General features: G+C 39.8%; 2 protein-coding genes and 1 long non-coding RNA gene across 4 annotated transcripts; 1 reads left to right on the top strand and 2 right to left on the bottom strand.

Moving 5' to 3' along the window:
- Positions 1–5,632: 5,632 nt before the first annotated feature.
- On the bottom strand, positions 5,633–10,066 carry LOC126610916 (BTB/POZ domain-containing protein At2g04740). Its single transcript, XM_050279076.1, has 5 exons — positions 9,353–10,066; positions 7,158–7,917; positions 6,882–6,918; positions 6,382–6,515; positions 5,633–6,259 (listed from the first exon to the last, which is right to left on the bottom strand). Exons 1-5 carry the CDS (start codon positions 9,825–9,827, stop codon positions 5,842–5,844), a joined length of 1,824 nt encoding a protein of 607 aa, XP_050135033.1. The 5' UTR covers positions 9,828–10,066; the 3' UTR covers positions 5,633–5,841.
- Positions 10,067–10,569: 503 nt separating this feature from the next.
- On the bottom strand, positions 10,570–14,240 carry LOC126610917 (uncharacterized). Of its 2 annotated transcripts, XM_050279077.1 has the most exons (7): positions 13,287–14,210; positions 12,751–12,867; positions 11,925–12,103; positions 11,754–11,847; positions 11,510–11,587; positions 11,292–11,393; positions 10,570–11,031 (listed from the first exon to the last, which is right to left on the bottom strand). In XM_050279077.1, the coding sequence occupies exons 1-7, from the start codon at positions 13,764–13,766 to the stop codon at positions 10,897–10,899; spliced, it is 1,185 nt and encodes a 394-aa protein (XP_050135034.1). In that variant the 5' UTR covers positions 13,767–14,210; the 3' UTR covers positions 10,570–10,896. The 2 variants fall into 2 exon arrangements, with proteins under 2 accessions (XP_050135034.1, XP_050135035.1); XM_050279078.1 differs by lacking the exons at positions 10,570–11,031; positions 11,292–11,393 and having other exon boundaries at positions 11,544–11,645; positions 11,706–11,847; positions 13,287–14,240.
- LOC126610918 (uncharacterized) lies at positions 11,501–11,743 on the top strand. The gene is made up of 2 exons (XR_007618648.1): positions 11,501–11,645; positions 11,710–11,743. It is a non-coding gene; the product is annotated as an uncharacterized LOC126610918 (long non-coding RNA).
- Positions 14,241–15,928: the final 1,688 nt, after the last annotated feature.

The raw sequence follows: 15,928 nt of genomic DNA, 5'->3' as shown, positions 1-15,928 counted from the left end.
TGATAGATGAAACTCAAGAAAGGGTAAATGCGAAGCTTAACCTTTGGAAAGAAGTGTTGGAATTTAAAGGTCTTCGCCTAAGCCGATCAAAGACAGAATATATGGAGTGCAAGTTCAGTGCAAATAGAGGCCAAAATGAGTTAGGGGTGAGGATCGGAGATCAGGAAATACCAAAGAGGGACCGTTTTCGCTACCTATGATCTATCTTGCAAAAGAACGGAGAATTAGATGGAGATCTCAACCATAGAATACAAGCTGGGTGGATGAAGTGGAAGAGTGCATCCGGCGTGTTGTGTGACCGTCGTATGCCACTGAAGCTCAAGGAAAAATTTTATAGGACGACAATAAGGCCGGCGATGCTGTATGGCACAGAATGTTGGGCGGTGAAGCATCAACACGTACACAAAATGGGTGTAGCGGAGATGAGGATGCTTCGTTGGATGTGCAGGCACACGAGAAAGGATAAGATTAGGAATGAGGATATTTGAGGTAAAGTAGGAGTAGCCGAAATTGTAGGAAAGCTGAGAGAAAATCGGTTACGGTGGTTTGGACATGTGCAAAGAAGGCCTACTGACGCTCCAGTTAGAAGATGCGACTACGGGACAGAGGTCCAGGGCCGAAGAGGTAGAGGAGGACCTAGGAAAACTTTGGAAAAAACTCTAAGAAAAAACTTAGAGTACTTAGTTCTAACGGAGGACATGACACATGACCAAGCACAATGACGTTTTAAGATTCATGTAGTCGACCCCACTCAGTGACTTGGATTTTTCAAGTCTCCAACCGAGAAGTTTTCCTCACTCGGGAAATTATGGGAACACTACCTCAACCTACATGCTCCACTCACAAAGCTTCAACATACAAGTTTCAACAAAAGAAAAATTCAAAGAACTTGTGAAGAAGGCTTTGGTGTATTTAACACAATACGTTGAAATGAAACAAAGCTTATTTAGATATCTCTGATAAGTTACAAATATGTACATTTACATGAGTCAAAATAAATAAACAAGAGATAGCCTTCACAAAGGCTGCTTAAGAGAAGTCTCAGCAGTCGGTAGAGCCCCAGAAAGAGAAGGCACCGGTGGGGATCATTCGGAGCCTCAGTACTGGACAAAATCCTAAAAGGAGGAGACATCGGAGGTTGATCATTTGGAGCTTCATTACGCGGTACATCCCCAGAAGACGAAGGTAATAAATGTTTTTGGAACAAACCCACAAACCTCTGATGATCAAGTAAAATCCGACCATCAGATTCATTCATCTGGTCAAGCTTCCTCTTCATGTTTGTAGCATAGTCATGTGCGAGCCGGTGCAACTGTTTATTCTCATGCTTGAGCCCTCTAATCTCCTGTTTGAGACTCATCACTTCAGCCGCCAACGATTCAACTTAGCGGGTTCGAGCAAACAGGCGTTGGGCCATATTAGACACAGAACCTGCACACTGAACACTAAGAGCCAGAGAATCCTTAACAGCCAACTCATCAGATCGTTTGGAAAGTAGTCTGTTATCTTTGGGAGTGAGAAGGTTCCTGGCCACCACCACAACGGTCATATAATTCTTCATCACGGAATCCTCAACGATAAGAGGACCAGTAGGGGATAAGAATGATGGGCGCCATATGTTGTCTGGAGAAGGCGTGGTTGCCTCTTCAACAAGGTTCAAGTCAAAACGACGGTCGGAAGGGCCAGACATTTTCAAAGGTGTTGAAGAGAGAAGAGGTCGGACAAATCAAGATCTTAGAAATGCAAGAAGGGAGCTTCTACTGGTGGAGATTCAAGTGTGCTTTGAAACTTAATGCCAGCCTCTATAAAAATCTGCACTCGACGGAGCTTCAGAAATCGAAGAGGCGCCTGCTCAGAAATCAAAAAGGCGTTTGCTTTCTCAAAAGCTGGGCTGCTCAAAGACCACGAAGGCCGATCTCAGAAATCGAAGAGGCGCTTGTGTTCTCAAAAGCTGGGCTGCTCAGAGACCACGAGGGCCGATCTTAGAAATCGAGGAAGCACTTGCTTTTTCAGCCTTGTCAGCACCTGTCACATGCACACTCAGCTTTGCGAAAATTACGGGCATTCTGTCGAAGATTTCTGGTGAAGTAGAAAGCACGTGAATCTTACTGTTCAATCATCCATTTTCCACACGCAACATCAGCTCATGGGTACCACAGATAACTTTGCCAAAGATCTCTGACAAAGTTTAGACACGTGAAGCTTGCAGCTCTCATTACATCGCTATGACCAAGAAGGGTAAAAGAATAGCAAAGAAACAGCACTAACAAAGTTTAGACACATGAATTTTGAAGGTCTAGCTACCATATTATTACCCACAAGGGTAAAGGAACAAGACCACTGTTGGATAATTGGAAAGTCCCTGTGTGTCAACCTCTATGTTCCGTGGCAAGGTAGACTATCAAACATGCCCAACCTTTACTCACATTCGAGAAAACACTCCCAACAAGATTGCTTGCTCCAAGATCGAAGAGGCACCGCCCTCCGAATCTCGAGAACCAGACTCTAAACATGATTACTTTCTCAAAAATCGAAGAGACACCGCTCTCTGAATCTCGAGAGCCAAACTCTCAACAGGATTGTTTTCTCAAAAATTGAAGAAGCACCGTTCTCCGAATCTCGAGAGACAGACCCCCGACATGATTACTTGTTCGAAAACCGAAGAGGCACCGCTTTCTCAACTTCGAGAGCCAGATCTCCTTGGATAAAGCTTGTCTGTAATCTTCACACGCAACATCAGCTTTCCAGATACCACAGACCATTTTTTCAAAATGCTCTGGCAGAGTTAAAACACGTGAAGCTGACAGCTCCCACTACCGTGCTATGACCAAGCAGGGTAAAGGAATAACATTACTACTTGTTGTTAAGGAGACTCATATATATGTCAACCTTCATCCTCAACGGATAGGCAGACTTGCAAAAATGCTCAACATTTCCTCATATCTGAGAGGGCACTCTCAACGAAGCCTCTCGAAATACTCTACAAACAAGCTACACCAGAGCAAGAATATCTCATATCATCAGGGTTAAAAGCAAAAATATCTCATATCATGCTTTTTCCCTGTCTTTTCCTTTGGCCTTGTTCTTACCTGCAAGACAAGAAGAAAGAGAGCAATCAGTCAGCACTTGGAATCAAGCTTCCAGTCAGGAACTGACTGCCTGGAACCCCTTACCTGATTACTTACTTGGCATTGCTCTCGAGTACTCATCTTCAACATCTTATGCTTCAAGAGAAGATACCATATCTGCCTGAGGAACAGATAGGGCAAGTGAGAAGGATACAAGGAAGCATGTGGAGACAAGCGTAACAGAGCACGTGCCGATACATCCACTACTTTGTTAACAGCAAAAGTATCTCATATCAGCAGGGTCGAACGTACTTTGGATTTGATGGACTTGTTTTAACCCTCAAATTCTTCAGTCGGCCTTATACTCTGGAGGAAACCAGAAAACCCTCCAGCCCAGTTCAAGAATAATCCTGTGGAAAGTTACTTATTCAAAAGCAAAAGTATCTCATATCATCTCTTCTTCTTTTTCTTCTCTTTATCCTTCATGCTGTCTGCAAGATAGGGAGAATGAGAACAATTAGCCGGAACTCGAAATCAAATTTCTGATCTGGGACTGATTGCTTGGAGCTCTGATTGCTTACCTTGTCTGTCACCTCTTTTAGCAGATCCTACTACATGGTTGGTATCGCGCTTGACTAAGCCTGAAACTACAAGTAAGCTTCAAGTGAAATTGATACATTACCTTGTGCATCTCCACCAGTTAAAGATATCACCCCTGGATGGAGGAAGAGTACTTCCAAAGAAGATGTCACATCTACCTATGAGACAGATAGGGCAAGTGAAGACGATACCACAGTTCGGTATTTAGAAGTTTCGTGATTACGAGATCATTTTCCCATAATATTTCCAAATGTCATTTGTACTAAATCATTCACTTGTACTCACTAAAGGAGAGCTTGAACCTATGTACTTATGTAAACCCTTCACAATTAATGAGAACTCCTCTACTCCGTGAACGTAGCCAATCTGGGTGAACCACGTACATCTTGTGTTTGCTTTCCTGTCTCTATCCATTTACATACTTATCCACACTAATGACCAGAGCAATCTAGCGAAAATCACAAACTTAATACTTTCTGTTGTACCAAAGTCCTCACTGATTTTGTGCATCAACAATCCTTAAGTCCTTACCTTTTTGCGTTGGTAATGGATGAGTTAACAAGACATATTCAAGATGATATTCTTTGGTGTATGCTTTTCGCAAACGATATAGTGTTGATAGATGAAACTCAAGAATGGGTAAATGTGAAGCTTAACCTTTGGAGAGAAGTGTTGGAATCTAAAGGTCTTCGTCTAAGCTGATCAAAGACAGAATATATGGAGTTCAAGTTCAGTGCAAACAAAGGCCAAAACGAGTTAGGGGTGAAGATCGGAGATCAGGAAATACCAAAGAGCGACCGTTTTCGCTACCTAGGATCTATCTTGCAAAAGAACGGAGAATTAGATGGAGATCTTAACCATAGAATACAAGCTAGATGGATGAAGTGGAAGAGTGCATCCGGCGTGTTGTGTGACCGTTGTAGGCCACTGAAGCTCAAAGAAAAATTTTATAGGACGGTAATAAGGCCGGCGATGCTGTATGGCACAGAATGTTGGGCGGTGAAACATCAACACGTACACAAAATGGGTGTAGCGGAGATGAGGATGATTCGTTGGATGTGTGGGCACACGAGAAATGATAAGATTAGGAATGAATATATCCGAGATAAAGTAGGAGTAGCCGAAATTGAAGGAAAGATGGGAGAAAATCGGTTACGGTGGTTTGGACATGTGCAAAGAAGGCCTAATGACGCTCCGGTTCGAAGAGGTGACTACGGGACAGAGGTTCAGGGTCGAAGGGGTAGAGGAAGACCTAGGAAAACTTTGGAAGAGACCCTAAAAAAAGACCTAGAGTACTTGGATTTAACGGAGGACATGACACAAAACCAAGCGCAATGGCGTTTTAGGATTCATATAGCCGACCCCACTTAGTGGGAAAAGGCTTTGTTGTTGTTGTTGTTAAAAGGTCATGGATTTTAATGGACCTTGAGTAAAGTTTTTAATAGATTTCTTTTTTCTCAATTCTCTGAATATATACTCCACGTTCCACCATAATGCCAATGAACGACTATCATTATCACTACTTACACCACCACCTAACCATGACTATCTCCTCCATCCGCACCTCCAAAACTATCACTATCGCCGCTGTCACCAACACCGTCATTGCCATAAACATCATCGCCACCCTTACTATGACTGCCACCTTTACTGCCATCATCACCACCCCACACCACCGCCCCCATCCCTACTCCACCACAATCACCGCGCCTACTATTATCGTGGCCACCGAAGACCCCCCAACTTTACTTCCACCGTCTTGCCAACAATAATCAGGTGATACTTCTACTATTATCATAGTCTACCATTATCATAGTCATAATAACAAAAAAAAAAACTAAAAATTATAGCATGAAACTCTTCAAAATTCTGCAAAAGTCTTGCATTTAATTAATTTATTTTCCACAAAAGTATATCATCAAAAGTCTATGGAATTTTATAGAGTTTATAATAGTCAGTAAAAGTTTACTAAATCCGTATAAGCCTATCACTTTAAAACTCAACAAAAGTCCATATAAATTTTAATACACTACACTCCTCTGAATAAGATGGATGAGAGACCCCTAATTAATGAATCCACCACCCGCATAATATCGCAGAGAGATTTAGATCACTGTGGCAATTGATAATTGTAAAATCTACATTTCACCCAATTTCCCAGGAAAAAAATTGGCTAGTCTACATTTTCATGTTTTTGTTCACTTGACATGGGGGTAGTAGCATAAGGGTATAAAGATGTTCTAGGACCATTAGGAATACCGTCGTTGGCAAAACCATCGGATTTTTCTCGTTCTGCGACAACCATGAGCATCTCGAGGCGTTTGTCGAAAATCAACGCACTCTCGTCTCTCTTGTCAAGCTCAGCAGCTTCAGCTTCAAGCCATTTTTCTCGCAAGTCATCGAGAAGGTTGCACTGGTCCGTATTGACTTCAGCTCCTGGTGCACTTGGAACAGTAGTCCGAAAAGATGAATCCCCGGATGGTGGAGGCAGAGTCAACAGCATTGCTCGGAACTCACTCATTTCGGCAAATGTCTCAAAATTACAAGCTATGGTATCGAGACAAAATTCCCTTATCTTCGGCACGTCGTACCTACACACAAATGTGATTATCATAAGATTGTAACATGTCTGAGTTCAAGGCTAACGATTACTGCTACCGATCAAAATATCAGAGGAAGGGAAAGTAGGAGTAGGGGATACGGAGCACCATACATGTCTGACAATTGCAGCCAATGGCACAGTTCTGCAGGTGAGGCCTCTTCCAGGTGCGGCAGTAGTACATCAGCTACCGCACGTTTAAGAGGAAACAGTAAATATCTAGCAGCAGCATCAAATAATTCCCCGGCCTGCTCAGTTGACGACGATTATTAGACTAAAAACATAACACAAACTTTCTTTTCAATAAGGTTACAAGATCCATTATTTCTTTGGAGAACTAATAAGAAGTCCCTCACATAACTTTTTTTTATTGAAAAAACACTTGGACAACTTCTCTAATTATTAACTATTAAGAGACAAAAAAAAAAAAAAGGGAAACACACTTCATGAGGGTTTTGAAAAAAAAATGTCCTTAGTAATAGAAAAAGGTGCCCTTAATGATAAAAACAAGTTGTTTTAAGCGTTTTTGAATAAAAAAAAGTTTTGTGAGGGGCTTTTTATTAATTTTCTATTATTTCTTTGATGCTAGAAGCTCCAATTAATATCTAAGCTACCTGATTAGGGTCTATATCCTTCAATTCGTCCGTGTACCTGAACCAACCAAAGAGTCAAAATAAGTTGGCAGACACAAACAATCCAAAGAACTAAAACATAGTTTGATGGCACAACAGTACAAGAATGCTGACTAGGTACTAAATTTCTGGTCATCATATTGATCAAATAAATAGCCGAAATGCCAAATTCCGGGAGTATATTTACTTCATAACATTCTAATTCATTTCTGACACTATGATTATTCTCCTTCAGGAAAAAGAAAAAGGAACACTTACATATACTCGATCATTTTCTCAAATGCTTCTGTGCTCAAATCATGTTCCTCAAGACATGGAAGGGTGTCAATGGGCGTATCATCTTTCCCTTCATGAAAGTCCATCATACGGGATAATCTTGCTTTAAAATATTCCGATCTTGATGCTAGAACCACTTGATGGCATCGGAAATTCTTTTTATCAACTCTTGCACAAACATCCGCAAGATCATTTTCTAAATCATTGATTTGCATGGTACCAGCACACGATATTAATTCTTCGACCCCATTGTTTAGGTTGGGTTGCCGGGTGGAATTAGCAAGAGAGACCTGAAGGATCTTATGCAAGGAAGCAGGAAGCCGATCTTCTTCAGGAAGAAACAGGCCTTGTAAGATGAACCGTTTTTTAGAGCTGTCTATCTCACTTAATGATTTGTAATCAGCATATTTTTGGTGAATCAGTTCTTTCTCTAGAATCCTTTGTAAAGATTCACATTTACATACTTTGCAGATCCTCACAACATCCTCCATATCATCTACAGCAACCTCTAGTCTGTCTGAGTAAAAGAAATGGATGAGACTGTATAAAGCAGGATACGACAATTTCTCCCTAGCAAATCTTACTTCTTTGCGATGCTTCCAATCAGTCGCAAACTTTCTTCTGAAAAATGGTGAACGGGCACTTAAGATGACTCTGTGAGCTTCGATGGCTCTACCTTGAACATAAAATATCACATCTGGAGGGAAGTAGTTGAAACTGGACCCATCATTGGATTGAAAACCTACTCAGGACCATCAAATGCCCCAGTGTCACTTAACATGCATATCACTTAAAAGGTCGTACCCAGTGCACAAGGCTCCCGCTTTACGCAGGGTCTGGGAGAGGTGAATGTCGGCTAGCCTTACCCCCATTTATGGAGAGGCTGCTCCCAAGTTAACATGCATATCACTTGTGAATGAAAAATATGTTATACAACATGTCCTGACTCCTGACCGACGTTTACATATATGAAAACGAAAAGCATTAATCAACACATTTAGATTTCAGAAAGTTAGAGCCAATGACATCTTCTTTATCCTTACATTTCAGAAAACAGAAACGAAAACAGAAAGCCGTATACTTTTACACCTTATTTAGTAGCATGTCCTGGCTGGCTTTAACATAAATGAAAATGAAAAGCATTAATCAATACAATTAGATTTCAGAAAGTTAGAGCCAATGACATCTTCTTTATCCTTACATTTCCGAAAACAGAAACGAAAATAGAAAGACGTAAACTTTAACACCTCTTCACTACTGAATAAGAACACAAAGGGGTGTCTCAAGCTTCATGCTAACTATGTTTTACAAAAGCCAATCCTCACACTACTTTGGCCAAGACTCAAGAAATAAAAAAATAAAAAAAGGTCGTACCCAGTGCACAAGGCTCCCGCTTTACGCAGGGTCTGGGAGAGGTGAATGTCGGCTAACTACGAAATTCTTCGTCTTACCTACATTAAAGTTCTCATAACCCATTTACTTCTCATAGATATTAGGCGCTAGGTGGCTGACCATCGTCCCGATTAATGCTTAGGCGTTTGAAAATTAAGAAAAGGTGTCTAGACTTATTGAGGCGCCCGTCTAGACTGCCTCGGCACCCGCCTAGCCCGTCCAGACCCGCTTAGGCACCCGCCTAGGTCGCGACTCACTTAGACAGAAAATAGATAACTTTCATTTTGCATTTTATTTTTTTCAATAAATTGTGAGAAACTTGTTGCATACTTAAATAAACACGCATTAGATCTTTGTTCCCCATATTTTCATTATGTTCCAATACTTCATAATATGTATGTCATTTTATTTTGTAGTTTATGATGAAAGTATATATATGTTAAGGATAAGCGGACACTTATTTAACACGAAATATAATAGATTTACTCAAATCCGCCTAGCCCGCCTAAGTCCCACCTAACCGTTAGGCCCTAGCCCACTGCCCGACTAGCACATAACGTCTTTTAGAACCTGGATATTAGGTAGCCAACATTCCAAAAGCAAGCATTTCACAACCCCTCAGCTAACAATTAACACCAACCCATTAATTCTTGTTAAATTTTTGAAACCAACCCATTGCTTCTTGCTGAATTCGAAACCGACCCATTCCAATTTAGAAACCAACATTTCAATTTTCAAACCATTCAATTGCAAGCACCAATTCACACAATAAACAAGCAAAATACCTGAAATTTCAATGTGGGCATCATCAGCCTGCTCCAAATAAGCCCTATTCGCCCCGCATCCCAAGAAGGTCTCCCTCATGGCGGCCTGTAAGGGGTTCAGCGGCGGGGGCCTGGCCTCAAACGCCTTCAATAGCTTCCGCACCTTCAAATTAAGCGCGGCGTAGTGGCATCGGTCGCCGTCGAAGGTGTGCTCGGAGCATATGGCGCCGTTCTCGAGCAGCATCCGGGCGGCCTCGAGGTGTCCGGCGAGGCACGCGTAGTAGAGAGCCACCGAGTCCCACTGGTCACGTGCGTTCACGTTGACTCCGGACTCCAACAGGTACGCGAGGCGGTCAACATCGCCGGCACGTGAGGCCTCGAAAACGTCGCCGTTGGGGACTTTCTTGAGGGCGACGGAGGCGGCAAAGTCGGAGGGGTCGAGGTCGATCCCATCCAGCTCGGGATCGATGGACCAAGACGGCCGGTTTTGGGTCATCGGGTCGGGTTTGGGGGTTTAGTGGGTCGGGGCTTTGGGTGCATGATGGGCGGCAGGGTGGCGGCGGGTGGGTTTGGAGAAAGTGAGCATTCTGGTGTGTTCAGTGTAACGGTTTTTGGATTGAAGGAGAAGGGTCGGAGGGAGATTTGAGTTTTTCTTTATTTAATTGTGGAAAATGAAAAATATCCGTCTTTTTTATTGCAAAATAAAATTCATATTTTTTTTATTCTTTGTCCACACAAAAAAAAAAAAATCGTTGCGGGGAAACTCCTGTGCAGAATGTTATCAGAAAAAGATATGAAAGGGAGAAACTTCGTCGATATTTTTATATATCGGTTAAATATTGATGAAATTCTTTTATGTCATCTAATTTAAAATTTTCATTATTTTCATTGAAGCAACTAGTATCGATATTGATATCAAAATCAACATTTCAACAAATTTGTATATCGATGTTTTCGTTGAGATTTAAGAGTTTCTCCGATATATTTCCAAATCTTTCTTTGATTTTTTCCGATATGTCTACGAAAATATTGATCGTGTTGAAGAAATTTCAATCAGCGTATGGGACACATAAGATTATGATCGTAGCGCTGCCTGAGCATTTATGCACCGGTACAATTGCATGGATCTTCCGAAGAGGAGGGGTGTGATTGTGATCATGCCACATTTCTTCACAGATTACCATTTCTGCATTCCACAAATAACCATTTTTGTAGTTTCTTTTTGTGAGTAGAATAAATTTTCTACAACAAATTGAATTTCATTCAATGAAATTTATAGACACAAACAACGTTGAAGCAAAAATTACAGGGCATAAAAATACGTCAATGCCCGAATTTGCAGCGTATCTAATCATGTATACGGTAACAGTTCCAAATTTACATTCGATCACCTCCTACTACAACATGCTAATACACAACAGGCAGTCTCTCTTACTTGGTTGTTTCGTTCATACAGAAACGCAGATGAGAGACAACAGTTTCAGTTTCTTTCTTCCCGAGGGGAACAATGCCCCTAACAGGGTGCCCGACATTTTTGAAGCTTGATCAGCTCGATGCAGCAAATGCTATTTCTCGTCCAGTTTTAGGGAATTTAGCCTTCTGACTCTCTGATCGAGCTCTTTCATCACCGCTGGTTCTTGCTTTTTCCTTTGCTTTGATATCGTGTTGGTTGTCATTGAACCTATCTGATCAAAGGCCACCTGCAATAGCGTGGATGTCATATTAGATGGAAAATCATTTCAGAAACTGGTATTCACGGATTTGGAAATTATGTGAACCTATCTTTTTACATCAATTAATCATTTGTGACAGATCTGTTCTCTGTAAATAGGGAATGACTTATCTATTTTTATATTCACATTAGTCAAAGTTTTTCGTTAATGCATTTACTGATGGTTTGACACGACGAAAATAAAAATTTCTTTAGGGGGAAAAAGGAAACTGCAGAGAAATGCATTACCGTCAATAGCTCATCAGGATCAAATAGGTGATGAGTGGTTTTCTGCAGAATACTGATTACATCACCAACATGATGAGTTATAAGCAGCTGATCTTCCTTCATCTGCAATCGCAAATCACAAAATCAGACAAACTTATCCCGTATTCATGTCACGAGCTAGTAAATCTGCATAACAAAAAACAAGCAATGTAAAAGGCCAAAGTATAAAGTTCTTGTACCTTAAAGATTGCCAAAGCAACATGAAATAGAACTTTAGCCCCCTCGTAGAAAAGGACATCCCATACCCTTAGAGTAGTCTTCAAAGAAAAAACGAGAGAAAGCCATGGAAGTGTTAGTCACAGAAATTAACAGCATGTTGAGAGAGAGAGAGAGAGAGAGAGAGAGAGAGAGAGAGAGAGAGAGAGAGAGAGAGAGAGAGAGAGAGAGAGAGAGAGAGAGAGAGAGAGAGAGATTTGGTTTAACCTCAGAAGGCAAGCTCTTAGAAAAGAGGCATAGAAACCACTCGGTGGCCACAAGGGAGACATCAAATTCCATTGCTTCCAAATGCGCCGCTATCCTGAATTTTGCTTCCGATTTTAAATGATAGAAAGTAAAACATAAGACACTTCAGGCAAGTCAGTGAAAGGAAGGTACCTCGGGCACTTTTTATCCAGGAACTCCTTGAAAACTCTTTGTTCAACATGGCATCCTGATAAATTATTTGTATAGCAGTCATTAACCAACACATTTTCCAAGAGGACTGCAAGCATCCAAAATGCATCCTCCTCTGTTTTCATCACAAGCAGTAACAATGCTGCAACATAATTTAAGCCCTGCACCAAGAAGGTCAAGCCGTTCCAGGTAAGTAAACATCCACAGCCAAAAGTGAAATAATTCATATAAAAATACAGACAAGTACAGACCAACTTTGGTGCTTCTAAATAATTATCTCGAAAAAAATACTTGACATAAGATATTATCTGAAGCAATTAAGATAAGTGGAGATGAACTTTCAAGTATTTTACAACACAGCAGCAAAACTCATACTTCAGCGGGGCATAAAACAGGAGTTGGTGAGATAAGGAGTTGAGATGGCTGGGGAAACAACAAAATGGTACTGTTGTAACAATAAGCATTTCGGAAACCATTCGAGTATATGCAATTTTTGTTATTTTCTTTGATGAGGATATTCTCTTTTAGAGAAGAGGTGTGGCTTCTAGATAGATCCAATTGGAACAATGTAAAACGTGTAGTTAACAATTGGACTTAAAAAGGAAGAGTAAACTGTAAAACACAAGAAGGGTGCCGTAAGGATAAACAATCGAAGGGTTGAACTTAATCTGAACAAAAACAATAAAATGATTTACGATTAACAAAAGTAGAATCTTGACATGCTGTAGTTCGGAACATTTATGCTAATGGCAATCACACAGCTTTAAGAATGCCTCAAAGTGTATTTTGAAAGGTTTAGGAGAAACACCTGACAGTATCCAACATCAGAATCACGGAACGAATACCCAACAAGGACGCGTCGGAGAGCAGCATGACCCTCTGGGGTGTCCAACCATGGATGACCGGGGAAGGTCCGGGGCAGGTCCTGCAGATACATCAATGAGTGGATTGCAGAAAGTGGAAGAAATTCAATGGCAATATAGATACAACCTATAAGCTATAACCCTTAGCACTAGAGCAAAAAGTAACCTACTTTCCAAACATTTCCCAAAGGATTTGTATAAGCAGAGACACAAATCCTGCAAAATTGAACATTCCCAAACATCGGCGGATGTGCTCCCCCTATGCACTCAAGCTCAAATTCCCCTCCCCGCAGTTTAGATTAGAATATCACTACTCACTGGTATCAAAAATATTTTACTAAATTGGTCCTGAAATTACTTTATCTCTCAAAAGGGAAGCTTAACCCAAGAAAATCATACCAATATAAAATCAAATTCCAAAATTTTCCAGAACCCACTATTGCAAAATCCAAAAGAGAGCGGGGCAAATTAAGAAACTCACATGATCAATCTGCCTAGTGGCAGGGGTGACCTTGCCCTCAGTGGCCTTGATCAAGTCATCGTAATAGCTCTCCGGCGCGGTGGACTTCTTCTTGGCAGCCCCGGACAGTGAAAACCACACCTTGGGGCGGAGCACCGGCGGAATCCCCTTCCTAATCAGCTTCTTCAGAGTGATGGCATTGGCCAAAGCTGAAAACTTTAGGGAGGATTTCAAGTTCCCTTCAGAAATGGAAGTCTGCAGGTACCAATTTGCACCTTTGTTTGCCTCCAACGACCACCATACCCTCCCCTGCTGCCTCACCTTCTCCCTCACCTCATTCAACACATTCACATCGTCCACATTCCCTTCCACTGTAAACCCATAAAGGTCCTGGAATTTTACCGTCAGATTCGCCCTCCTGGCATGGATGCTGGGCCTCAGGATTGGTATCTGGGATTGGAATTCCAGGGACAGGTCTCTCTTGCTCTGAGTCCCAAACATCTCTTCAGGTATGGGATTCCAGAGGGTCAGATCAAGACAAGGAGAGAGAAAGAGGATAGAGAGAGAGGATTTGTCAATCAAAGAAAAAACCCACCAGCTACAAATCCATGGAATTGGTCTTCTTTTGCAGTCAGAGAAGAAAAAGCTTTGAAATTTGAGCAATTTGTTTGAGTTCTTCAACTAGGTTGCTTACAGATTTGACGAAAGATGAGTTGGGACAAAAAATCATCACCCAAAAAACCTAGCATTTGTAATGGCCATCGAAGTCTCTTTTCTGCTATTAATATATCAACTCTACCCAAAAATATTCAAAGATAAAAAATAAAAATAATGAAAAAAAAATTTCCTTTTATGTCGGCTTATTTTTGTAGAAAAATAAATATTTTCGAAGAAAAATAAATATTTTCAGACAAAAAAAAAAACCAGAGAGAAGGAAAGGTGGAAAAGAAGAAAAAAAAAACCAGAAGAGATCTTTCCTGCAATGTGAAATGCAAATTACAAGAGGGAAAAATAAGGAAAGAAATTGGTACCTGAGATAGGGTTTGATTGTAGAGGACAAGAATATTCTAATTTTGGATTGAAAATTTATTAGTGGAATTGGATGATTAAGAAGTGGTTTTACCAGGAAAGTCCGAATTTTTAGGGACAATTAAGAGAAAATTTGAGCAATTGTCCCTGTATTTTGGAAAATTTGGAATTTTAGTCTTTAAACTAAAAATCTATAAATATTAATACCTAAACTTGTTATAATCTGGAGTAATAGTCATTATCTCTATCTCTCTTAGAACTTCTATTCAAAATAAATGATTGAAAATGACAAGAATAGATAGAAATTCTAACGGAGTTAGCCAAACGGATCATTGCTCCATATTATTACAATTTAGGATCAATGACCAAATCTTTAAGAGAGCGTTGCTCAAATTATCTTAGTAATTAAAGCTTACCATAATAGAAATGGATGGTATGAAGTATGAAGTGGGAAAGAAAATAGTGTAGGAGGAAGGGGTCAATTTGTAAAATAAGGTAGTGTTGTGGGTTTTTTGTTTAAATTTGCTTCTACAAATATATATTTTTTGAACTTTTTTGGAGACAGTTGACACTGAAAGGAGAGAGACATTCGCAATTTCACACCCACTGTATACAGAGTTTCTCTTTCCTTTCCTTCTGTTTTTGGATTCTTTTGTTTTATTTGTTATTTTTGTTACTTCATTTGTTTAGATAATTTTAGCTAAAAAATAAAATTTGAAAATAATAGGGGAAAATTTTAAAGGAGAGAGTCATATGGCAGTTTGTTGATATTAACAGATATGTTAAAAATATCGACGAAATTTGTTAGTTTTAACCGAAATTTAAGAATTTTTTAGATATAAGATGAAGTCTTTCCATATAATTCTATGAATTTTTTCAATTTTTTCCTATATATATTGACCGCACCGAAATTTTTTTAAACATTGGTTTTTATCAATTCAAGGAGGTGGTGTTTTGATTTGTTCCGCGGTGCTGTAATGAGGCTTGGTGGCTGCCGTCATTTCTAACCGTGTTGTAAAGAAGGTGCTCCGACAGTTAACTATAAAAAAAAAATTTGAACAAACAATATTATCTATACTAAAGGAATGAGGGTTGGCTTAGCCTAACAATGAGCTAACAATAATGTGGTTCAAATTCGTTTTTAATGAAAATCAAACATAAGACCTTTCATTTATAAGTGAAGATGAATAACATTATACCGTAATACTAAACGGTCACTGTAAATATTTAAATACCTACCACTTACATATGTTTTTTTTTTTTCAAACGATAAGATATTTATAATCATATTTAATAGGGAGTTTTAATAAAAAAACTCCCGATATTGTTCACTTTTAACGAAAAATCACATTTATACATTCCTTGGTATTATTCACTATACCTTTAAAAATGACTTTTCATTCAAAGGAAAGTTTTTTTAGACTTTTCGTTAATTTTCCTTATTTAATATTGAAGTCGAAGAGTAAATATATAATTTTTCCACACGAATAATGGTATAATTTAAACTAAACTTCTTTAAATTAAAAATAATAAGATTTAAAACTTATATACAGAAAGAATAACACACTGCCCTCTCGGTCTTATAACGCTCAGTGCCCTCAATATTTGCTTTGAAAAAAAGTAATATGATATCC

Source organism: Malus sylvestris, chromosome 17 (genome assembly GCF_916048215.2).
Source record: "Malus sylvestris chromosome 17, drMalSylv7.2, whole genome shotgun sequence".
Taxonomy (NCBI): Eukaryota; Viridiplantae; Streptophyta; class Magnoliopsida; order Rosales; family Rosaceae; genus Malus; species Malus sylvestris.
This window is presented reverse-complemented; position numbering and strand designations above follow the sequence as displayed.